The sequence below is a fragment of the Blennius ocellaris genome (genome assembly GCF_963422515.1).
Source record: "Blennius ocellaris genome assembly, chromosome: 8".
Taxonomy (NCBI): domain Eukaryota; kingdom Metazoa; phylum Chordata; class Actinopteri; order Blenniiformes; family Blenniidae; genus Blennius; species Blennius ocellaris.
In genome coordinates, this window is record NC_137657.1 from 18,034,592 (window position 1) to 18,060,138 (window position 25,547).

Sequence of the window (25,547 nt, forward strand, 5' to 3'; positions counted from 1 at the left end):
ACAGAAGCTCAGGTATTAATTAGATTAATGTACAGTTCAGTTTAATGATTAAACAAAAATAGATTAGGTTTGGAATCGGATTTCTCCTTTTGTTTGAACATTCTTTTCATTCAGCTAATGTAACATTTAAGTGAACCTACAATAATTTCTGCAACTTTATGCATTTTAAGCTTCTTTTTTTTCTTCCTGTTATCAGTGCTATGATATATGTACTTATATCCCTGCAGTGCACCACTGAGAGTGTTGAATATTCACTCCTTGAACATTCACTTTTAACATGCTTGTTTTAACAGCATTGTGTGGAATTTTAATATATTAAAAGTTAGTCCAGTTAAAACAGTGTATTATACATAAAACATACTAAAACATACTTCCTATATTTTTGGCCATTCTACTTAAAGCTTGAACAGTGGTGCAGTGGCTTGCAGTATTGCCTCACAGTGAGTGTATCCCTGGATAGAGTCCATGCTTGAAGGCCTGTCTATGAGGAGTTTGATGTGTTTGTGCATGTTTGCATGTTTTTTTGCGGTCTGCATTAGATAAATGGACTGTAGGTGTGAATGCGAGTGTGTGTCTGTTGGACTGGTGACCTGTTCAGGTAAAACCTCGCCTTCCGCCAGGGTTGACTCTGCAACTCTAAACTTAGATAAAGCGGTAGAAATGATAGAGTGATAAATGGATGGATGTTCTGCACTGATTGGATGATTAATTTCGTGCAGCTGCTGTCCTGCCATGCAGTTTCATCATGTGCGATATTAGCGAGGTGTTGATGAAGGCTTGCTCATGCTCGCTACGACAGCTGCTGGAGTTCTAATTACTTGGGGAGTTATTTTGTCAGATAGGGGTAAATCCAGCTGTCGTCGCAAGAACTGGGGCTTTTGGTGGAGCTGGTTTTCCCCTCGGTGAAGTCAGCTTGCGTTGTTTGAACTGCCACGAGCGAGACTGGAAATGTTCTGGGTGGAGCAGGGTTTTTTTTGTGTTTTTTTTTTTCTTTCAGTAGCCCTGGAGTGCTGCTGCTGCCTGTGACAGATGGTAGTAACTGTGCAGAGGCACGTTTCTCCTGGGCGCTCAGTGCTCTCATAATATATGCTGTTTGCTGAATGCTTTTATCCAAAGTGCTCGGTACTACAGTGAGTGCATATATTTTTGGTTTGAGTGGCCCAAGTGGGACGATGTGAATTCATCACAAGCCCAAATCCCTGGAAGCATTTATTTATTTATTTTTTTGTAGGCATCAGCCTCCACGTTGGAGCCTCTGAGCATGAGAAGTGAAGTGATATGATCAGCAGTTGTCAAGGTGGAAATGTCATTGGATTATCGAGTGTTTTCTACGATTTTGAACTTCTGCTCACCCCAAGTTGCAAGCAAGTTGCTTCGGTGTGAAACATAAACTGAATCCCTGTTAAATTAAAGGAACAAGTGACATACACATGTGAAGATAGTAAGACCGATCATAACTTTGAGTACGAGGGAGTGAGCCTGACACACTGTAATGTCTAATTGACTTTCATTTCACACTTGAAGCTTTAATGCAGGCCACTGAAGGCTTTTTGTCTCTCATCAGATAATTCAATTAAACATCCATTTGCAGTAAAATGTTTAAGTTTTTTTAAAGACAAGTGAAGGTTCCCCATTGTAATCTTACAACACATGAAGTTTCTGTCAGATTATACCGTGAGCCCAAACAAATTTACTCAAACTCCCTGTCAAATGAGAAAACAGGCTGTCATGTACACACCTCTCATGTCAGTGGTGAAACTGTTCTCTCAGGTATACAATGTTTGCTGACGGTGTAAATGTATTCATTTACTGTTGATTTGCATTTGAGTTTTTGACATTTTACAGGTTTATTTATGTCTCATGATGTCACTTCTACTCGAAAAGCAGCGTGTGAATTTGATGCAAGCAGGACTGCCGTCCGACTTTTTTGGTTTAAATTCTGAGCACACCTTTTTGTAATCTATTAATCTTTGTGTTTACAGCACGTTTAGCTGATGCTTTTCAAACCTGTGCATTGTTCTAAAAGTATTATCTTAAATATAAAAATGTAATTATCACTTTGTTTTTCTTGGTTGTCTTAAGCCCTGCATTAACATCTTCTTCTTTATTGTCACCTTTAGGAGCGTCTCCTCTTGTCTTTGCTGCCAGCTCACATCGCACGTGTCATGAAAGCTGAAATCATCCAGAGACTCAAGGGTCCAAACTTTGGCCAAATTGAAAACACAAACAACTTCCACAATCTTTATGTCCAGAGGCACACTAACGTCAGGCATGTCGTTGTTTTTTGGGTTTGTTTTTTTAGCTTCTGAATTCTAGCAAGTAGAGCAGTTAAACTGTGTGACTCGGGTGTTGAAAGCTTTTGTAACTTTGTAACTTTTTTATCTGTAGCATACTTTATGCTGATATAGTTGGATTCACACGGCTGGCCAGTGACTGCTCACCTGGAGAGCTGGTGCACATGCTCAACGAGCTGTTTGGCAAATTTGATCAAATTGCTAAGGTAACAACTTTATTGTTTGCTATATTGTATTTCTGAATACTTACCAGTATCATGTTTCTTTTTGACTAATGTAAACAGTGTGTATAATGTAAACAGTGTGATGGCAAAATCTTTGCTGCATACCGAAAACCCCCCCAATGTTCAAATGCATATGAAAGTTTCCATTAAAAGTTCTGATTCTGCTTTGTTAGGTGCATATTTTCACCTGTTGAAATTTTGGAATTCACACTTATTGTATGTAGTAAGATCAAAAGTCCTCGGTCCTCTGGGAAGTATGTCAGGTTTGAAATAGTCACATGTAAAGTTTCCAGTATTTTAGGATTAAACTCAAGCAGAAAGCCTTCTGTACAATGAAATTCAAACATCAAAACAGGTTTTAGAGTGCAGGAAGAATTTACACTTCAGCCAGCTTTACAATGCATTATGCATCCAGGTCTCTTTTGATCATCTGGTGATGCATTGTTCCTTTCCTGTACATATTTTGTCAGACCTGTTTCTCCTTGGTGTAATTCACATGCACACGTACACAAACTGATCACTTAAAGTAAACATTCTAAACTTTAATGACACAAAGTTCAGCAGCTCTGCTAAATTGTAACGACAATGCAGTATATTGTTCATTTCAATTTCAACATTGACTCTTTTTTGTTTTTGTTTTATTATTGCAGGAAAATGAATGTATGCGGATTAAAATTCTTGGCGACTGCTACTACTGTGTGTCTGGCCTGCCCGAGTCGCTGCCGAATCATGCAAAAAACTGTGTGAAAATGGGGTTGGACATGTGTGAGGCCATTGAGTAAGTTCCAGCTAAAAGATTTTTTAACTTATATGTTTCTGTTAGTCACACTGTAACACAGTGTTTCAGCAAAATAATACATGCATGGTAATTTAGCAAGATCGTACATCAGCGATGAATCTTTGCCCACATTAACTTTAACTTATGATACCCGACAGGAAGGTACGAGTTGCCACAGGGGTCGACATCAACATGCGTGTCGGCGTCCATTCTGGGAATGTCTTATGTGGTGTCATTGGACTTCAGAAGTGGCAGTATGATGTGTGGTCACATGATGTCACACTAGCTAACCACATGGAGGCAGGAGGTGTACCAGGGTGAGTGGCAAAGTCAGAGAAATTAATCTTAATTTGCACCCAAAATTGTGTTTATATTCATAGTAATTGATTAAAATCTTTAAATCCAGGCGAGTCCACATCACATCAGTGACACTGGAGCACCTAAATGGTGCCTATAAGGTGGAAGATGGGGATGGACAAGAAAGAGATCCCTACCTAAAGGAACATGAGGTCATCACCTATCTGGTCATTAACCCAAAGGTGCTGTACAAAACAGATCACAGGGTTGTACTGGGGGTTAAGGGAAAAGCTGTCGGATCACTTGATTTCCATGTTTGTCCAGGTGGAGCGTCGGAGCCCACAGCATCATTACCGACCCAGACACACTCCGGATGGGGCGAAGATGAGAGCTTCAGTCAGGATGACACGCTACTTGGAGTCATGGGGAGCCGCCAAGCCCTTTGCCAACCTGCACCACAGAGACAGCATGACTAATGAGAACGGGAAGATCAACACTGCAGTGTGTAATGTTTTCGCTGCTCTCATGTTGTGATTTAGGAGATGAAAAGTTCATGCGAAAGAGCTAACCTCCCCCTCTCCTCTTGCTTTGCTTTCAGGGTGTGCCTATGGGGCAGTATCAATTCCAGAGATCAGAGAGGCAAGCTGCTCACTTTACAGCATCATTTCTTTTGACAGGATTATTCTTTTACTTTTATCACACAGACAAAAAATTTGATGTTTAATAAAACTAGATTTCTGCTTCAGGCTTTGATGAATTTGAATAAGAATAAAAAAAAATAAAAAAATGTTCTCATACTTGCCTCATTCTTTTTGTTCCTTGTTGAAGGACAAAATCTCAAAAGAAGAGATTTGAAGAAGAACTTAATGAGAGGATGATCAGGACCTTTGATGGGATAAATTCACAAAAGTAAGCATGCATATATAAAGGCACATTAACGTTACTTCTTTTTTAGCTGTTTTTTGATCAATATCAATGTCTTAATGATTCCAGACAGTGGCTGAAGTCTGAAGACATTCAGAGGATATCGCTCTTCTTTCACAACAAATCCTTAGAGAAGGAGGTAAGAAACTATATCAGCAAATCACTTCTTTTGTCCCTTTCTGTAGGGGGATGTTGGTGCGGTTGTCACAAAGGATGCATGTTGTTAGAGAGCGTATTGTTTGCGCTCGTTCTTTTGCTCACCCTCCTCTGAAGCTCTATAAATCATGCAGAGATGTGTTTTGCCTCAGTGTGCGGCCAAAAAGCTCTGTTGTCGGCTTTAAAAGGCCTTTTGTTGATGTCTAACCTCCTCCTCATCTTTTTAGTACAGAGCAACAACCTTGCCGGCCTTCAAGTACTACATCACCTGCGCCTGCCTGATATTTTTCTGCATCTTTATCGTGCAGATACTCGTGCTGCCAAAGTACGTGATTGTCATTGATATTAATCAATACGAATGGGTTAACATGTATCGGTTCTGTGAGCATAAACACATATTGATTCTTATAAAATATTTAAAACTCTGCTTGTGTTTCTGTACCTTGAATAATCATTAAATCTGAGGGGGATTTGGGTTTATATATATATATAAGCCTAACCTTTTCATTTATATAGTTTTGTTGTAAACCCAATTTTATTATTCCAACTTCATCTAAGATATCACCCTGTTTTATACTAAGATTTCTTCAAACAAAAAACGTCAACAATAAAGATGGTGTTGATCCAAAAAGAAAGAAAAGTTGACTGTCCCCTTTAATCATGACTTGAGGTTGGTGCCAGTCTTGAATCTCATCGCATGTATGCCTATTTTGTAGGACAGCTCTCTTGGGAATATCCTTTGGAATGGCTTTTCTCATCCTTTCCTTGATCCTCTTCATATGTTTCATCGGACACTTCCTGGTAAGTGGTCTTTTTCTCCAAATTAATTTACTACAAGTATCATTATTTCAGTCCACTTTCATTAAAACCCAAGCGAGAGATGTCCTGACTGTCTAATGCAGCTCTTCTGGCCTTATCCTAAAATTGAACCAAAGGCACAGGAGTGGCTCAAGTGGCCCTTTGGAAGCTTAACAGCCCATTAAAAGCCCCTCAGGTGAACAGAAGTAGCACTCTTATGTGACCTCAGAGCAAAAATTAATCAATTTCTCTACTGACTCAGATGTCCTGTGCTGGTCTGTGCTTTTCTAACTTTTCTTTCTTAATTTCCATGTCCATGAATATGAACAGATTCAACAGTGTAATATTAGATTTCTTTTATTGTACATCTTAATAATTGCCAAATTTATTTTAGTACACTAACAAAATCAGAGGTTTACATATTATATTTAGCATGTCATACATTTGTGAGAATACAAAGTTTGGAAAAGGTTACAACCATTTTTTCCAATGTCCCTGATACATTTGATAAAGGTCAAGTCCTCCTAAAATATGCCTGGCAGTCAAATTGCCGCAAAAAACTTTCTAAAAGAACAGAGCAATTTCTGGAGCTGTCTAAATAACTGCAAGAAGATAGAACTTGACTTCAAGTCCTTCTATAATACCGTCAAGTAAAAACAAATGCAAAGCGATAATAAGAAGACAGAAAGAGAGGAAAAAGAAATGAGCATTAAAACATTAAAGGCACTCAGAAATTCCAAAGCTATAGGCTTGTAAACATCACTGCACTCCATGTCTGATTTTGAATTCTTTGATGGTGAGGATGCAATGTTTGCCTGAAAATTCCATGCGGATGTTTCCGGAGACTCAGAAACCAAACCCAGCACTCTACACCTAAAGCTGAGAGGCCCCCTGCTGATCTGTGTCAATGTTGTTTCATACTGCTGAGCTTTGGCTTTAGTTTTTGAACGGTTGCATCAGGATGTTATGCTACAGTTTCTGGAGAAAAATATTCAAAATCAGCTACAGGCTAATGATTGAAATGTTTTTCTTCTTTATTTTATTGGATTCAGTTGGCTTTGGGATACAAACACATGCCTCTTTCTTAGATGGGATTTGCAGAGGAGTGTCTTTTAGTGTGAAATAGCGCATTCAGTTCTTTCAGTGTAGCCTTGAGTCAAAAGAGAATATCATTGATGAAACAGGTGAATAAACTGAGCATGACTGAAAACTTTATGGTTGTTGAAAATCAGCTTACTAACATAGGATAAGTGAGCAAACTAATTTAAATTCTGTTTTGGATAGTCTCCCTTTATGTGTTTGAGGGACGGGGTTTTTTTGTTGTTGTATTTTTGCATTGGCATAACTCAGTGAAGAGGCATGAATTCCAATATTTCCAATGAAATTATGGTCCCTGTTTATTTTGTCAGAACGCTATCAACCTATTAATAATTGATATTAAAATGATACCTACTTTTAATGTGTTTTCTTGATGGAATTATTTTAATCTAACATTTTTGCATAAACAGCAACATGTGCAACTATTTTGACATGCATGTGATAAAGTTAGACCACACCGCGGTATAATAGTTAGCTCTCTCTCATATCATAGTAAGATTAATCCCGCTTCGAGTCCAGTGGGAGCCCTTCTGTGTGGTTTGCATGTTCTCTCTGAGCATGTGTGGGTTTTTTGCCAACAGTCGAAAAACGTGCATTTGAGGCAGATTGATGACTCTGAATTGTCCATAGATGTGACTGATTGTCTTTTGGACTCGTGGAGATCTGTTGCCCTTTGTCTGGGATTTGCTGGTTAAAGTAATATAAAAAAAATAGATGGAGGCCAAATTAAAATGAGAATGACAAAACAAATCTTTAAAATAAATCCTCCTTTTGTAGCCAGTTGTATTTTCTGCTGGCTGTGTAACCTCACATCATGTTTCTTCAACCCCTTCAGTACTTTTTCTTGATAAGTCTAATTTACACGTTTCATTCGAGTCCAATCTATTGTCATTTTAACCGCTGCACCGCAGCAAATTAGAAAATCTCATGCATATGTCTCAAATTCAGTACAAAGTGATAATCCCGACCTTCACCAGCCCTACATTTCCAATGATCCCCAAGGCTCAAAATGGTCTGCCATCATTAGTATAGTGTGTTTCAATGTACACCCCTGAGACATTCAACTGTTAAAACCATTCAGCCTCAGCTGTGCTCAGATATTGCTCTCAGATGATCAAACTAATGATTTAGGTTTATTTGTCTCCATGTTTCAATATGAAACACATTATGCTACAGTATTGCTGTAAGGAGCAAATTAATTGAATGTACTGACCTTATGAGCATCTGCAGAGGTCAAGCATGTTTTTATACTAGCATTAATAGAAACCCAGTTTAGAAATATACTGAAATAATAATGCAGTAATTTTCAGCTTTATCAAGCAATCAATTTGAAAATCAATTAGTACATTTAACTGAACAATGAAAGAATCAATGAAGGAAAGTTAATCATAAGGGAATACATGCATGAACTCTTGTGGTTAATATTTAGAAATGATCTTTTGTGTGGGATTTCTAGAATTCTAAATATGTTATGACAAATGTAATGGAAACACCACTGTGCTTTGTCTCTTCCATCTTCTCAGTTGGCGCACCAACACAATTTATTTAGTCATTTTACTTTAAAACATGACAAATATTATTTATTTTGTATGTGTATCGAAAAGTAAAAAAAAAAAGGAAGAAGATCTCTATAAAGGGTTTGCAAAAGAGCTCATTAAGGTTGTCACATGTGGAATAATGTGAAGAACTTTATCGTACTATACCCAGCATTTGTCTTTTTTAAATTTGTATCCATCCATCTTCTTTATCTGCTTTGTTAGAAGACACAATCTAACATACGGTCAATTTAGGGTTAGGGTTAGTGTTAGTACCCACATATAATCCACAGGAAGAACATGCAATCACTAAAAAACAGTTCACAGTTAATTTTTCCTCATGATTTCATTCATGGTGGATTTAGAAATGTAACACTGCATGCCTTTCATACGATAGAGGGCCACTCTGTATAATTGTGTGGCTCTTCAACTTGTTGATTGGCACTACAGAGGCAATTTAGTCAATCGTGTGTGTGTGTGTGTGTGTGTGTGTGTGTGTGCGTGCGTGTGTGTTCATATGTAGGGGCATCAGCTCACTGGTGGGTCTCCAGTGTGTTTCCTCTGCTGCACCACATCCTGGCTCCTAAGTCCTCTTGTGCTCTGAGATTCTTCTGTTTGTCTGTTGTTGTGTCCCTGCAGCACTGCAGTAAAAGCGCCTCTACTTCTTGGATGTGGCTGCTGAGGTCATCAGTCATTATTGCCAACAAGCCATGGCCCCGCATCACTCTCACCATGACAACCACAGTTCTAATACTCATAATGGCAGTCTTCAACATGGTAAGCTATTATGTTCAGGTACACCACTCAGGGAAGGAGAAAGCATTGTGAGAGTGTCTCCAGGAGCAAAGTATCCCTCGGATAACACTTGTGTTATCAAATGCAAACCATTTAGTATCCATTGGCATATATATTTATGTTGCGCAAACAAAAAGAATCAGCAGGTACTTTCTTTTTTTTTGGCAAACCTAAATCACAGTTTATGCAAATGATGCTGTCTTAATCAGTTCTGTGTAATTTTGATGAAATGAGGCACTTGTCAGATTAGCTAATGTGCCTCGGTCCTCATAGTTGGAGACTGCAAGAGTTTTCTGAGCGCAGTATTGATTATTGTGGTTTGTGCTTATTTTTTTAACTTACTGTCACCTATATGGGATATTCCACGATACAATCACCTGCAGAAAAATATGTATGTCGCACTGCTTTTTTTCCACGTGTCTGTCTAACTGTCTTTCTGCCCTGCACTGTATAACAGTCCAAACATTATGTGCACAGAGTGATAAAGAAAGAGAGTGTATTGTATTTTCAATGTTATTTGGCTCTTCTTCATTGATCTTAACATTTATTCGATTAAGGTTTATTTCTGTAGAGCAAAACGAGACAAAAAAAAAAACTAAAGGAGGAGGGCTTAAGGTAGAATGGTAGCCCGGGGCTTGAAAGGAAGCTGCATGATAAAGCACAATGTCAGGACCCCGGTTCAGACCTTCACACGAATCGATTCCAGAGATTATAATCGTGTTTTGCGATTGACGTGGGTCAGTCCCTCAAGGCGAATGAACCAAATTAACTTGGCTTTGCTCAGTGGGGCAGCCAATCCTCATTTTATCCCGCAGGTTCACTTTAAAGGACACTATTGAATGGTTGTCACCAATGGCCTCTTATCTAACAAGATTCTATTTTCCCCCTGCGAGTTTAACGCAAACGAGCTCATCTTTTCACATGCTGAAGCCAGCAGACAGTATTTTACAAAGTGCACATACATTTTGTGATTTGTTTTCACAGGTGAAATGTAATAGAACATTTCATGGAAATTCTTTAAAAAGAGACAAAGACAGGGTTCCTTTTTGTGTTTGTCCCCCCCCCCCCCCCCCCCTCCGCCCAGTTCTTCTTAGAAGACAACGTGCTGCCTCCAGTTCCTGTTCACAATTCATCCAACGAAACACTGTTTTACTCCAACGGGCAACTAATTACCATTACTGGCAAAAACAATTTCTATCTTCCAGTAAGTGAAAACAAACATTTTCATTGTCATGTTTCTTTTCAAGCTTTTTCTTTTTTTTTAATCATTGGTGGTAATCAACAAACCCTCCTGCCTCTTGTCCTGTCTAGTATTTAATTTACAGTTGCATCCTGGGCTTGATTTCTTGCTCAGTGTTTCTGAGGATAAACTACGAGCTGAAGATGATGATTATGCTGGCGGCATTGGTGGTCTACAATGTCATCATCCTACAAACTCATGCCCCTCTGCTGGATGAATACAGCAGATTCCTATACAAGACTGAAATCCTGGACAGGTAGGTTTCACTATCTTGGACAGAATCTCTTCAAAAAGTCAATATCCCAGCCATATGAAATGGATTAATATGGTAATTTCACATGGCCATAGGTTTAAAGACGGTATTTTCTCTATGAACCTTTTCTTTTTCTCTTGAATCCACATTCGTCACGACAGCTGCATATGGCAGCTTGTTGATAACTAACCTCAAGCCTGCTTTGGATTCTGTATGACCTGCATTTCTTTCCCCCATATCGCTCTTTTTTTAGTGAAATACCCGTTATGAAGATTGTGGGTATAACAGCCAAGAAACAGACATAAAGTCTGAAGCAAAACGTGATCTTTGATAAGGATGTCCAAAGGAAAAGTCAAGTAGTTGACAGTTTCTTTGAAATTATAACAAATTACTGGGTGGTTTGGTAGCTGGATTGGAGCCTCTTTGCAGGACTGTGTTTGCCCACGGGCTTTATGTTAGCCACCTTGTGTTGTTTCCAATGGAGCCTATTGTATTGTAAATAGTTTTATTGACACAAAACTGGAAAGAAAATGAGTCCTCGTATTGAGGCAGATTCGACGGGCCAGTAACACTCAAATTCTTCATTTGACCAATAAATAAATAAATACAAAATGTATAAATATAATAAAATTTATAATTTCAAGAACTACTTAAGTAATTACTATTTAAGTGTCATACCATATTTTAACATATCAATCTTTATTTTTTTTTTTTAGAGGAGCCACATTGAGGGAAGTGTTTTTCACAGAGATAAGCCTTTGCTGTTCCATTTCTATTCTTTAACGAGAGGGTGCAGCATTTCTTCCTGTTCCTTAATTTCTCCTGGGCTCTGAAGTCACTTTCAGTTCTCTTACTTAGCTTTTATTGAAGTTATTTACTCTGTGACGTGCATGCGTGCGTGCATGTTTAAGTTGACAAGATTTTGATGGGAAGTTTGGGGTTTAGTTGATTCTCCTGTGTATGTCTGATAAGATTAAACCATCATTTATTAAATGGATTTATTTATTTTTTGGGAAAGCTTTTTTCATCAATATTTATTTCTTGGTTACAGCAACTTGGAGGTGTAAACCTTTCAGGTTATTGTGTATTGTGTTTCCACTTCAGTGTAAACACAAAATTAGCATGTACGGCTTTCCGTCTGTGCTGGTGAGTTTACTTAACTGGATTTTGATTTGCTGCAAGTTATCCATGCATGTTGATGAGTCTTAGTTTTTTTTTTCAAAGTAATTTTCAGTGTCCAGGTTCAACATGTAATATTAGCAATAGAAAGCTCTGAGGTCTGATGAATCCTGCATGTGACTGTTATTGTTTTGGGATGGTAATTGTAAGTGAATGGACTGAGAATTTGTTAAATTGGTTCAGCCCGCCTTTGTTGCCTGAAAAGTAAATCGAGTACTTCTGACAGAAACTGTAATTAATGTTTTCAATAACCCTTACAACCCGACTCATTATAAAACATGGAGTGATTGTCTGGGATTCATTTCTGGAGATGGTTCTGTGTGACTGAAAACACTAGTTTGTTCGGTTGTTGAGCTTGGAAATGGATTTTTCCGGTTTGTATTTAAAAAAAAAAAAACATCTTCCACTTTTTTCTCGAAGTGCATAAGGATTTTTTTTTTAACTTCCGCATCTTTTTTTCCTCCAGCGGCCCTAAAGAAAATCTCACAATGTTTTCATCTTTTTATTTCATCATGAGACCATTTTGAGGCCAAAATGCAAAAGAGTTCATATTTCCACTTCCAATGAAGGTAAAAACCCATTTATTCATATTATCAGATGGTCTTGTGGTTTTTATTGTTCCATAAAAAATAGATTTCCAGTTAATGAAGCAAAGATTGGAGTACACAGGGACTTAAGTGCAGTGACTTGACTTGTCATGTCTCGGTGGTGTTTTGATGTAACAGTTCGGTCTGTGATCGATGCTCTATGCATTGAGTGTCCTCACTTCCACATCTGGATCTCCGGCTACATCACCACCCATGCTGTTTAATCTATATTCTGTTTCACACTGCGAAGTGGCTGTCTGTTCACTTACACTGTGTAGGAAATACAATACTACCCCCATGATGGACTTTTCTGGTGGATGCACCGTGTGTGCTACTCGACCACTATAGCTCCGCATATGTGGGGAAGTCCCTGTCACCATACTGAGAGCTGCTTACACAATATGCTGCATTCCTTTTGCCTGAGGGTTTTTGGACCATTTCTTTCCAGACCTGTCCACTCTCTGTATGACATTGCTCTTGGTATCACAGGCCTGGTCATCTGCCCATGATAAGGATATCCATCTGCACTCAACCATCTGGGAGAAACTCAAAGTAGTGCATTTTGAGAGGAGCCAGTTAAGGTGGAACAGTCCCTTGATTCTTCCCAAGACTTGGTGAAGAGATTGTCTTTATTAGCTCTTCAAAGCAACTGGGCACAGGAGCGGATGTGGCTCTTTGCTTTCCATGCAGTATGCGCCAGGGATATCTAAAAGATGGATTACTATCGCAACAACACATCCTTAGGAGGGTAAAACTGCACAGTCTCACAGCGGTCTAAACCCAGCTCACGTTCCCCATTAATGGGTGAACAAACCAACACTTGGTGAATTCTGCTTCACAATGATAGGAGTAGCCAGAAGGAAGCGAGGAAGAGTACATGCAATTTTTTGCTCCCTCTCTGAGGTAAAAGACGCACAGGTGTTGAAACATCACAATCACAATGTTCCACCTGTCAATCCATCTGCCTTCTGACAATCACTGGTACTCCTGAAGGTTTGCGAGCTGAGCTTCACACTCACTTGTGATTGGGAAAGTGACTGAGCACAGAAGCAAAGTGCAATTTCATGGACACTGACCAAGTATTTCCTTTTTCGAAAAGTTTTACTTCCCCCAACCTCTCCCCCTCAGGCGATGGCACCTATGGATATTTCTGATTATTCTGCTCTTGTGTTTGAACGAAATAAATAAAGCAGATATTATGAATAGATAAATCCTAGAGCTCCTCCAGAGATGGTGAATCATTGAACAAGTCCTTGGATATTATGGCGACATCTATTGTGGTTTTATTGGAAAAATATGGAGCTTCTTTGATTCATACCTGGAAGCTCTTCGTACAAATAAAAGCTTTTTCATTGAAATGTCCAAAATAATTTTGGGGGAGAGCCCACAGCATTAGTCACTTTCATTTAAAGTATGTAAATGATTTAAAAAAAAAGAAGTGTCACTTAATGATCATAATCTGTGTGAGAACCAGTAGAGGAAGGTAGTGTTCTGTCTTTTTGGTTTCCTGTCTAAAGCCAATGAAGTGAGATAATGGGGATTTTGTGGACATTTCCCAGTAAAGGTCACATTACTACCAACAGCTGTTATCTAAAACATGGATTTTTCAGTGGAAGTTGTGACTTGAAAGCTTCAGTTGTTTTAATAAATGAAACATTTCACCATATTTGCCATTTCATTGGCTCCAGGTTTCGTGTTAGAGTCCTGTCACTGTGTTAAAGCTCTTCAGATGTGGCCGTTTGTTCTTGCAGACGCTCGATTAGGTGGAGCGGGCGAGGGCAGAACTCGCAGGCTGTTTTCTCAGTCATCTGCTGAGCTCTGCCCTAGATAAGAGTCCATTAATATGCAAAATGTGCTTACTTCAAATTAGGATGCAATAGTCCTGTGTGAGTCTAATCATACATGCAGAAGTTAATTAAGGATGGCCACACTTTGCTGCCATGAAGAGAAATCTGCCTCTTTGTTGATTTTAACTATTTAATTGGTACTTTTAAATCTTTTCCCCTCCCTTAACATCTGCTAGCATGCACTGTGTTTTGTGGGAAAATGTGCGATTCGAACATGCACAGTGAATAGCTGTAGTGGGGTAGCCTGGTACTCAAGTATCAAATGTGTTTGCAGTGCTGAATCTTTTAGGTTGGTTCTTTGGACATATTCCTCATAAATGCACACTGGCAGGAAAGTTCAGTCACTTAAACTCACATAGTAAACAAGCTCTCGTCACAGCAGAGCAGAAGCGACGGTCTGGACAGAGTGACAGCCTGAAATGAAATGGTCTGCTAACCAATCGTGTGACATATGTCACCACTGATTGCAATCTGAATTTTTAATTAATTCCTCTCTGTCTTTTGTTTTTCACCTACGATGCTGCTTCTCTATTCTCTCTGTCCTAATCTATTTCTCATCTTACACATTGCGTTTTCTTCCTTTACCCCCCCCCCCCCCCCCCTACCCTTCAAGACCAGGAGTTCTCAAAGACCTGAAGACGATGGGCTCTATCTCTCTTTTTATCTTCTTCATCACCCTGCTCGTGCTCGCCAGACAGGTATGTCAGTGCCGTAGTATTTTGAATGACGTTATCATCTGTCCTCCGCAGCACATTTCATCTCCACGGCTCAGAAAGAAGAATAGGTTGCAACTTTGTGTCATTTCATTTCAGGAGTATCACTATTATATTTTATTCCAGATTTTCTCTTCTATTTTATTACCTGCTGTGCCCTTTTGATCCAAAAGCGGTTTATTTGTTGTCTCTCTTTTCCTTCATAATTTCACCTTATAATAACTGTTTCCTTATATCCTCCACATGTCTGTTAGCCTGAGTGTATCCACAACACCGTGTGAAGCCAAAATGTATTCTTCTCGTGACATCTCATAAAATTAAAGTACAATGAAAACTTGATTTTGCCAATGATTTAATTCAAACAGTGAAACACAATTGTAATGTTTCAATAATTTTTTTAAATCATTTATAAGTCAAAGTAAAATAATGAACACTATCTATTAAAATATTTAATTGAAGGAGCTGATGTATTTTCAAGATTTTATTTTGTTTGTTTTCGGGTATATTTTACAAAGATGCTTGAAGCTTTTATTGCCATTTATTTTCATTTATGAGAGTCAAATTTATGGACAAAATAAACAACTTTTCATTGATATTAAAATTATTTTTGGATATACCCTTAGCTTAAGTCTCATGGTCCTTTTAACCCATATTTTCTCCTTTGTATTCAATAGAAATGTATAAATGTAAACACCATCTTATATGAGATGTTCATACAAGAGTCTCAGCTGCCATTCATCCTGTTGGCTGAAAAATCAATCCATGAATGTTTTCTGCTCGAGAGAGCTCCTTCTGTCACCTCCTTTTGTAAGTCACAGTAGGGATTTACATCAGCAAGTCTGCAGTTACTCAGGTGTAACCTGACATTTACTAGTCAATAGATAACAGTCGAACACAGAGAACTGGTCATCCTGGAGACTCTTCACTCTGGTCATTTATGAGCAGAGGTGCAAGGTTAATGAAAAATGGTTACCTAGCAGCAGTTCTTAGGCCAAAAAAACTGATTTTAAAAACATTTGCAATCGTGATATCACTCTAAAACATATGGGCAATCTGTTTTTTAACTGCATCACTTAAAATTGTATCTGACAGATATTCAAAATAACATCCACTTTTCATTTAGTGCACTTGCTTGCAATAACTGGTGTTTTTGCAAGAATGCACAAAAGACCAGGTGGGCTACATAATAATAGATCACACACTATTCGATCTACAACATGTAAAAACAGTTGCATTGTTTATGACTGCACAAGTATTTCACACATTTTAAAAGAAGACACAGAACCAGTTTAAATTTTTCTTTTTTGTTTTGCCAAAGTCATATTTTATTTCTGGAATTGTCCAATATGTTATGTCCTCCACCAACAAATTCCCATTCATATTTTTGGGGAACAGAGTGCCCCATCCAACATTTTTCATGATGAACAGAAGCATTTATATACACTCAAAATACTTATTTAAGTTTTCTGTTTCCATGTTGTTTTTTTTCAATCAACATATTTCACTCATTCATTCAAGTGTGTGCTGTTCCCACATCCTTCCTGGCTTAAGGCGCCAGAATGTCCAAGCCCTGCTATATCCAAGATTGCAGTTCCACGGTACCATAGACTTACAGTCCAGGAATGCCCTCAAGGTATATTAGAGAAAACAGTGCAGGAGCCTTCACATTCTGATTGCACCAATGCATTTCCCTCAGACCTCACCATACATAACCATAACATACAGAATATTGTAAATAACTGCATTGTATGACTCTGTGAGTCATACAATCTAAACATATATTATAAATATGTGTTTCTACTTCATTTGAGTAGTTTAATAGACTTCTAAATGCAGTCAGTGCAGTAGCACTTAGTGACCGACATCAAGTCTTTGTTGTGATATAGAAGCCTTCATGATTAATTAACAATGATGAGATGTGCAGCAACCACACTGCTCCTGCACACTGGTGTTCAGCATGGAAATAAAAATGCAACCAAAATAATTAGAATTCTATGGGTATGCTAATTATTCCCATAATGAATACCAGTTAAACTTCCAGATATTTTACAATTATTACTCATATAATGAAATGACTGTACACTTGGTGCTTCACATCTAGGAAATGTGCCAACGAAGCTAAAACTTTTAAGACAAAAAAGGTAAACAATAAAATATGTTTTTTTTAAATCTAATTTTAAGTGTGAAACTTTCATATATTATACATTTATTAAATTCTATTATTTGTCATTTGAGCTGTAAAGTCATAAACTGTCTTTATATATCGCTAACTTAACCTGGAGGCATAAACTGCTTAATTTCACATCATGATGACATGATAAGGACACTTGCTCGACGTCGTAGCACAGTTAACTTGCACTTTGCAATTTTTAATATGATATAAATAGATAGAGCAGTTATATTATTTTACCTCGTAACACACTGTGCAAACATGAGGGAAATTGTGTTTGGAAGGATCTGTACTTCACACAAATATTGAGAACAATTGCTTCTGGATTTTGGTTCAGCACCACAAGTGGCAACAGATTAAGACTGAGTGGATAATAAATGGTTTTGCAGAAGACAAATTGCTTTAGCTCCCTGTTCAATAAATGTGCTCCATGTGCAACTAACCATGCAGGCAAACAACTGAATCTTTTCATTATTTTATGCTCCGTCTTTGCACCGCCCCACTGTTTTTATTTCTTGTTGTAACCCGAAGTTAAGTTTGCAATATCCAGTCATATCAGTGCCTCTGCCTGATGATTTCACAACCATGTTTTTGTTTGGTTGTTTAATTCTATTTTTATCAAATCCGATCACACTGCGCAGCTAAGGAACAGCAGCCAATTGAGTTGAGCTCCTGAGCTGTGAGGCAGGTACATGTAGAAACAAATGAAATGTCACATGATTCATTTCATTCAATACATTGCACCACTTACTTGTTGTCACATTTAATTTTACTAAGCCAGATACTTAACATTAATTTACAACAAAATCCTTTAATAGGTTTTGCTGGACGATGATGATTACAGTTTGATATTTTTGCTGCACCTGCAAACGTGAGCTTGAATTTTAAGCTTGAACAAGACTGTGCCTCACATGTGTTGTGTAATTTTTGGTTGTTTGCTTCCTACTGTTTTTCAAATGACAAATCATTGTTGACCATTTTTGGGATCCTTTGGTAAATAAGCATAACTCATGTTGGGCTACTTATTTGGTTTTAATTTGAAATATCTGTTAAGTATAAATAAAAGCTGAAACTGTTGCAACTGTTTTGCAGCTCATGGTTAATTTACCGTAATAAATTAAAGTCATATTAATTACACTTACAATAGTATATTCTCAAAATGGAAGTAAAGTATACATATTTATTAACCATCATTGATATCTTTCGGTTTTCTTTTTATGAATGAAAAACAAAGAATCTGTCAAAGAAAGAAAAAAAGCTCACCCCATAATTTGACAACTGCCAAATTAAACTTTAGGAAAATCACACAGTGACAATTTATCCTTAAATGTATCAGAATAGTACCACATTTGTTTTGTCGTCTCTGTTTTCCATATTTGTGACTGTTTCTTCTTCTCTTTGTGAATTGGAAAACAAAGCTGTACAGCTATACCTTCAGTCTCTTCACCTCTGTGTCCTCTTGTAACAGAATGAATATTACTGTAGGTTAGACTTTCTCTGGAAGAACAAGTTCAAGAAGGAGTGTGAGGAGATTGAAACCATGGAGAACCTCAACCGTGTTCTACTGGAGAATGTCCTGCCGGCGCACGTTGCAGAACACTTCCTGGCACGCAACTGGAAAAATGAGGTTCGGAATGAATGTTTTCTTTTAATGAGCGCATAAAATTTGAATGTGAAATCATGTTCAGACAAATGGATGTGGAGTGGATACATTGTGCTGGCACAGAAATTCTTCAGTACCTGCGGCTGGTCGCCAAGATCCTTTATATCCATTCTCTTTAGTGACGCGGCACAGCAGCGCTGCACCTCATGCTTGATTTAGTGGTTTATATAGAAACTGTTAAATGTGTGAATGCACAGTGTTTAGCAGACTCTGTGAGTCATACAATCTAAAGTGTGTCACAGCAAATGCCTTCCATTCCCTTTAAAAAACTATTAACTGCAATACTTCAGCTCAGCTGTGCTTTACATGAAAACTGTTGAAATAAAAAGCCTAACCCTAACCCTATGTGAGAATCATTTTCTATTATGATGACAAAAATTTAGGAGACAGAGAAGGAATGTTCATTTACTTCCTGTAAATACAATTCTGAAATCATTCTGGCTTTATCCTCAGAATGCTTTTCACCAGTTTTAACGAATCAGGCCTTATATCTGAAGCAAATAAAGAGATGGGGTCTTCAAAGGGTTTGCAAAAGAGCTCATTAAGGTTGTCACACGTGGAATAATGTGAAGAACTTTATTGTACTATACCCAGCATTTGTCTTTTTTACATTTTTATCCATCCATCTTCTTTATCTGCTTTGTTAAAGGACACACAATCTAACATATGGTCAATTTAGAGTCACCACCTACCACATATGCATGCATTTAGACGTCCGAAGAAAGTGGGGGAGTACCCACAGACAATCCACAGGAAGAACATGCGATCACTAAAAAACAGTTCACAGTTAATTTTTCCTCATGATTTCATTCATGGTGGATTTAGAAATGTAACACTGCATGCCTTTCATGTGATAGAGGGCCACTCTGTATAATTGTGTGGCTCTTCAACTTGATTGGCACTACAGAGGCAATTTAGTCAATCGTGTGTGTGTGTGTGTGTGTGTGTGTGTGTGTGTGTGTGTGTGTGTGTGTGTGTGTGTGTGTGTGTGTGTGTGTGTGTGTGTGTGTGTGTGTGTGTGTGTGTGTGTGTGTGTGTGTGTGTGTGTGTGTGTGTGTGTGTGTTAAAGGGAGTCTAACGCGTGATAGAATGGCCAGTCAACGCACAACTTTTTCTCCTCTTGAACAGCATCCAGGAACAAGGAGCAGCTTTAATGGATTTTTAAGTGACTGGGAAGCCTCCTTTGCCTTTGTTCATTTGTCTGTTTGTTTTATCACTTGTGTCACATCTTTTTTTCTTGTCTGACTAAGAACAGATTTTCAGTGCCATTTATAATCCTAAATAGACACAAAACAAACTCCCAATGAAATCAAGACGTAACATGAGTCATTAGAACTGAGTCTTCTGTATTTTAACAGTTGAAAGTCTGTGGTTGCTCAGGTTTTAGCTGATTATTCCATATGCTTGCTTTGGGGGTGTCTAAGCTAACATCTGTATTGTGTTCACTGCTGCTTTGCATCATGCAGGATCTCTACCATCAGTCGTATGACCTGGTTTGTGTCATGTTTGCATCCATCCCGGACTTTAAGGAGTTCTACACCGAGTCTGACGTGAACAAAGAAGGATTAGAGTGCCTCAGGCTCCTCAACGAAATCATCGCTGACTTTGATGAGGTGTGTGTCTTTTAATTTTCATGCAAACCCCAAAGTCCTCTCTTGTTATTAGAATATTTAAAAAAAGGAGATGACCTAAAAGCAGAATGGAGAATGTTTTTATATTTATATTTTTACAACCACTTTGTGAGTTTTGTTTTTGTTTCTACGTTCAGTTGCTTTCCAAACCGAAATTCAGTGGTGTGGAAAAGATTAAGACCATTGGAAGCACTTACATGGCAGCCACAGGGCTCAACGCATCACCTGGGCCAGAGTACACATCGCAGGTACACACACACACACACACACACACACACACACACACACACACACACACACACACACACACACACACACACACACACACACACACACACACACACACACACACACTTCTTATTAAGAAATCCATTATCCATGATTTCACATGATCTAATAATTATGCTTGTGTTCTTACTCCTGCAGGAACATGACAGACAGTACATGCATATAGGTACTATGTTGGAGTTTGCGTTTGCCTTGGTGGGAAAGTTGGACGTCATCAACAAGCACTCATTTAATGACTTCAAACTCAGAGTTGGTGAGTTATATATGACTGCTGCCATTTAGAATGCAAGTCCAATATAGAAGATTACATTATATCCTGTGTTATGTTTTGGCATTAATTTTATTTCCCAATACGATTGTACTACACATACATTTTTCTACCCCTATATCTTTACGGATACCTCTATGAGAATAGTGAATAAGGCTGCCCATTAAAGAAGCAATGAAAGACCACAGTGTGTAGCCCCTAGTCATTCAAGCCTTCTCTTTTGCTGGAGTCTGTATTTTTCTGTGGGAGTCATTATCTAAACAGAGTGGTCTGAATACCAGGAAAATATCAGTAAGCATGCCGATAACAGAGGTAGGAAAGCAGGCAGGTCCCAGCTGCCAGCATGTGCTGAGAGTCAGAGTTCGATACCTTCAACCTGGCTGTGAAGATCTCAGCATGGGGCGCTCCATTAACTCAGCAGCGTGCCCGTGTGTGACTGTACAGCCCCGCTGCTTCCAGACGGGGCCTAAAATGCTCCATCAGTAAAGGATACAAGTCTCCACCCACTGGGGGCAGAACAGAATCAATGAATTTATGCCCGTGTGCTTCCTGCTCACCTCTACAACACAGCTATCTCAAGACTATCTGGAGGCTGAGTCATGTGTGGGTGAAGAGAGGCCCCGTGTCATGTCAGGGCTGTAAAAGGCTCCGGAGCCTGCTCAGCGAGGATGCTGAGAGTGCTGAGGGATTAAGGGTTCAGCTCCATTTAGCTTCCACTTCTGCTCATGTTCTGATGAAATCTTGTGAAAAGCTTTGTTTATGCTGAGAGCACCAGATTTCCTGCTGAAGGCCTTTTTTAAGGTGCAGTCAATAATTAATCAGCAACATGGAAAAAAAACTCAAGTATTCTGTATCAAATTCAAGTCAAATGTTTTTGCGTAAAGATTTAAGACGAGATCACTCTCTAATTAAAACTACAAAGCCTCTATTTTACCTAGTACTGCATCAAATAGGGCCATTTTGTCAGCGAGATAATGGAATTGCTCCGAGCGGAGATAAACACATTCCCTGGCACTGCAACAGAATCTGAAATGCTTCCTAATGACTTGTTTCTTTGTCAGGTATTAACCATGGTCCAGTGATAGCTGGAGTCATCGGGGCCCAGAAACCACAGTATGATATCTGGGGAAACACAGTGAATGTAGCCAGCAGAATGGACAGCACTGGGGTCCTTGGGAAAATACAGGTATTTCATGAAAATCCTCAACAGGTTTTGCCTATGTAGCATATTTTTCTGTGTGACTCCACGATTCAATAACATACCACATAGTGACGCTAAGGTCACAATTAAACATACCCAAGTATTTACAAAATGTTGATACTTCTCTGCGCTTGCATTTATACATAAACGTAGGTAAGAGTCTCCACAAATGATTGCTGATTCCTGAAAACTCCAGCCACAGTGGAGATTTGGAAAAACTCAGTGTCTCCATTCGCATCTAAAGGCGATTAGGCGGACATTTACGTCACAATTCGTGAGGTTGTGTTTTTTCTGATTCTGATTGGCTATTATGGCTTCATGATTCTTGTTACACTGCTCCCTACAGGTTTGGCATGTGTAACGCTGAGCCATGTGTATTAAGTGGGTCCGTGTCAATAAATAATTTTGTAATTGTAGAGGGGGAAATAGCCGTTTTTGTACTCCACGATTGACAAATGACTTGATGTTGGTGAATGCCTGACAAGCTGTATGGGCTGGTTCAATAGGCAGTTACAATGACTGACTGATTACATAAATAATCATTATAAGGCTCATGTAGACCCTGAATGAATAGGAGAACACTGCCTGTATTCATGAACAGTGAAAAAAAAAAGTACCTTCTCTTGTAAGATCTGATGCAACAATTCAGGTACCTAGTGCTTTTTTAAATAGGCCTCTAATTAAAAGGAGACTTGTGGTGACAGAATAATCCCAGGAGATGATAATTCTGTTAAAAATCACTTGGTTCCATTTAGAGACCTAACAATGGACTCCTGGGTTTCTGAATAATAGTTAATCTCAGTAAATACACCACTGCTGTTATTGAATAAAGGCAATTGTAAAAAGCTCTTTTAGGCAAGAAATATTCTACGAATCTGAATAATTGTGAGGGTTTTTTTGTGTGTGTATCTGTGAAAAACGGGTATGGATTTTGGGTCAGGGCATATCTTTATCTAGTTTTGTGGGTTTATTGACACATGCAATTGTATAACTGAAAAGCTTTGTGCTCATTTACTTTCTTTTATCATATTAAGTTTTTTGGGGGGCATCCCGTCTCTAACTCCCTCATTGAACATCAACCTTGTCATATTATAAGTTCAGCAGTCAGTCGTGAAAGTGACAGCTGGCGCTTGATGAAGCACAGCATCTGCATGATAAAAAAACAATGTGTGCAAAGCAATTCGCTTCCCACTGTCCCACTTTTTGTAATCGTTTGGCTGGTCATGCAACTTACACTATGAAGCCACTTATATATCTCATTTTATTGATACATACCACCTGTGACCTGTAGATGTCACTGTATTTCAACAGAATGTTGCTAGTGTACTATTTTTTTATCCTATTTTTTCTCCACTCTGTGACCTTTTTTTTTTTTTATTAGATTTGACTTATAGGTAAGAAAATAATGTGCAAAAATATCTAATTTTGGGTCATTCCCATACTACCCTTATGTCTAAGTGTACACAGCCTTGTCTGGAGACACACAACGACAGCATGTTTTTATCAATCCTCCAGCAAAAACCCCCACAGTAGAAAGCCTTCTCCAATGGGTACCTTTTTAAGATGCAACACATAAATATAGAAGATAAGTCTCTTTTTTTATACTGCATGTGCCATTTATGGCTGCAAGGACATCTCATGATCTTAACATCATGTGACATCTCCAAATCTTCTCTTGGCATCCTGTCTGAGCGCTGATAAGATGTAATGGTTTTTTTTACCTGCATGGCATGTGGCTGTGGCAATCATTCGGTCTTCGGAGGGCTGTATTACGCTTCACAGCTCGCACACATTTGATAGAGTCATCTGCTTGTGGTGTGCAGCACCACTGCAGAGATCTCAATTGTATTCTGAAACTGCCTGTTAATATTTTGAGATATATGCAAAGGAAAGAATGATGAATGCTCCACAGATATCCCAATGCCAGTGTTCATTTATGCTGTGTAACCAAATTTAAAGCCCAGACATTTGATGCCGGCGTTGTTTATAAATACAGCTTGCGCCTTCATATGGCACTTTGTTCCCTGAAAGCTGCTCTGTGCAGCTTGTATTATAACTTCATATTTATGTATGTGGCTTACGCATAAATAGCGACATCACAAGTGACCTTTTTCTCCTACAACCCTAAATAACAGCAACAAAAGAAGAATTGTTTTCAGCTTCACCTGGCGTACACTTTGAAGAAAAGAATGGACATTTTTAAGTTAATTTTGAAATTTTTGCTTTTGCCTGCTAAATTTCATTTCAGGGTGCAAAGACATTTTTTTTTCTTCTTCTTGTAAAGAGCAGAGTACATTTCCAAACAGGAATCTAACGTTAAAAAATAGGAACAAAACCAAGCTGTTGTTACCTATGTGGTTCTCCCTGCAGGTGACGGAGGAGACGAGTCGGATCCTCCTGACCCTGGGCTACATGTGCTCCTGCAGAGGCATCATCAATGTCAAAGGCAAAGGAGAACTCAAGACCTTCTTTGTGCATACAGAAATGACTCGCTCACTCTCCCAGGGGAATGTTATGCCGTAAAATCGGTTGAGAGTATTCTGAATTCATACTGGCACAAAAGCAGACTTTTATCTCAGATGGACGAGGTTTGATCTTCTCACTCTCAGTTCAACAGAAACTAAGAATGAGGCGTGAAGAAATCAGATTTCAGCTGCATGGAGGAGACAAATCTGAGTTTAGTGTTGCATTGCAGATGACCTTTGCCACAGCTGTAGTATACAATTTGTCACTTATGTATGTAAGTGTAGCATGTACAGCAGATAGGCAGTAACGACCGCTGACCCTTCCCCCCCTTCAATAAAAGGGAGAAAAAAAGTCATACTGTACTTTGAATGTCGAAGGTTGAAATGCCATACTGGAAAGGTCAGAAGTAATAATGTATGTAAAGAGGATAAATTCAAATATGCCCATATCATCACACAAGACAGTCAGTTCTATGAGGTTTGTGGCTGTCACTTCATCATGGAAACACCCGACTCAGTTGAATGCATGAAAATTGATCTTGCTTCACAGCAATCATTTCAGTTTGGATGCCAGATGAAATCCAGTTCAGCATTTGACGGCAGGAGTAGGAGTAAATTGGGAAAGTCAACCATGTATCAAATCCCAGTTAAACAACAAAGTGTACAAGTTGTACATAACTACATCTACCTTGTGTGAAGAAGCAAATCTTGGATGTATTTTACAGGTGGTCTATCACTACGAATGGAAATTGATTAGAGAAAGAACCCATGAACATATTCTGTTTCTCATACAAGGCCAGGTTATCCAAAACAATCTGCATTTATAACATCTTGTCCGCATGTTTTATTGAATATATCAGTTCTTCTGTGGTAAGATGACAACATGACATCAAGGGTCAGATGAGTAAACAATTTTGTGTTTTTTTACAAACAAAAACTATTAAGACATGAAAACACCATTTCCTGGTAACCATAGTGAAAAATTGCAAAATGTTGCTGAAGGACTCATGCCCACAATGGTTTCCTTTCTTCTTCTTTTTTTTCTCCAAAGCTAGCAGGCATCCACTTTACAAACTAAATTAATTATTTGTTAGATAGTCTTTTGTTTGTTACACCAACTACTTTCATCAAAGCACTTTTTAT

General features: G+C 38.5%; 1 protein-coding gene across 2 annotated transcripts in view; it reads left to right on the forward strand.

Annotated features, from left to right (window-relative positions):
* The window catches only part of adcy2a (adenylate cyclase 2a), a gene marked incomplete at its 3' end in the record, with an annotated part of 49,263 nt that extends 24,801 nt beyond the window's left edge, over window positions 1-24,462 (forward strand). The window contains exons 5-25 of one of the 2 annotated variants that reach the window (XM_080500619.1): window positions 2,121-2,269; window positions 2,389-2,500; window positions 3,169-3,296; window positions 3,455-3,613; window positions 3,703-3,835; window positions 3,918-4,094; window positions 4,192-4,232; window positions 4,422-4,502; window positions 4,587-4,656; window positions 4,901-4,998; window positions 5,390-5,474; window positions 8,744-8,893; window positions 9,984-10,103; window positions 10,211-10,395; window positions 14,619-14,703; window positions 18,357-18,515; window positions 20,018-20,164; window positions 20,320-20,430; window positions 20,609-20,723; window positions 21,800-21,924; window positions 24,310-24,462. In XM_080500619.1, coding sequence (XP_080356745.1) covers window positions 2,121-2,269; window positions 2,389-2,500; window positions 3,169-3,296; window positions 3,455-3,613; window positions 3,703-3,835; window positions 3,918-4,094; window positions 4,192-4,232; window positions 4,422-4,502; window positions 4,587-4,656; window positions 4,901-4,998; window positions 5,390-5,474; window positions 8,744-8,893; window positions 9,984-10,103; window positions 10,211-10,395; window positions 14,619-14,703; window positions 18,357-18,515; window positions 20,018-20,164; window positions 20,320-20,430; window positions 20,609-20,723; window positions 21,800-21,924; window positions 24,310-24,462 — 2,583 coding nt within the window. The remainder of the gene's footprint in view (window positions 1-2,120; window positions 2,270-2,388; window positions 2,501-3,168; window positions 3,297-3,454; window positions 3,614-3,702; window positions 3,836-3,917; window positions 4,095-4,191; window positions 4,233-4,421; window positions 4,503-4,586; window positions 4,657-4,900; window positions 4,999-5,389; window positions 5,475-8,743; window positions 8,894-9,983; window positions 10,104-10,210; window positions 10,396-14,618; window positions 14,704-18,356; window positions 18,516-20,017; window positions 20,165-20,319; window positions 20,431-20,608; window positions 20,724-21,799; window positions 21,925-24,309) is intronic. The other variant, XM_080500620.1, reaches the window with a different exon arrangement.
* Between the last annotated feature and the right edge of the window lie 1,085 nt (window positions 24,463-25,547).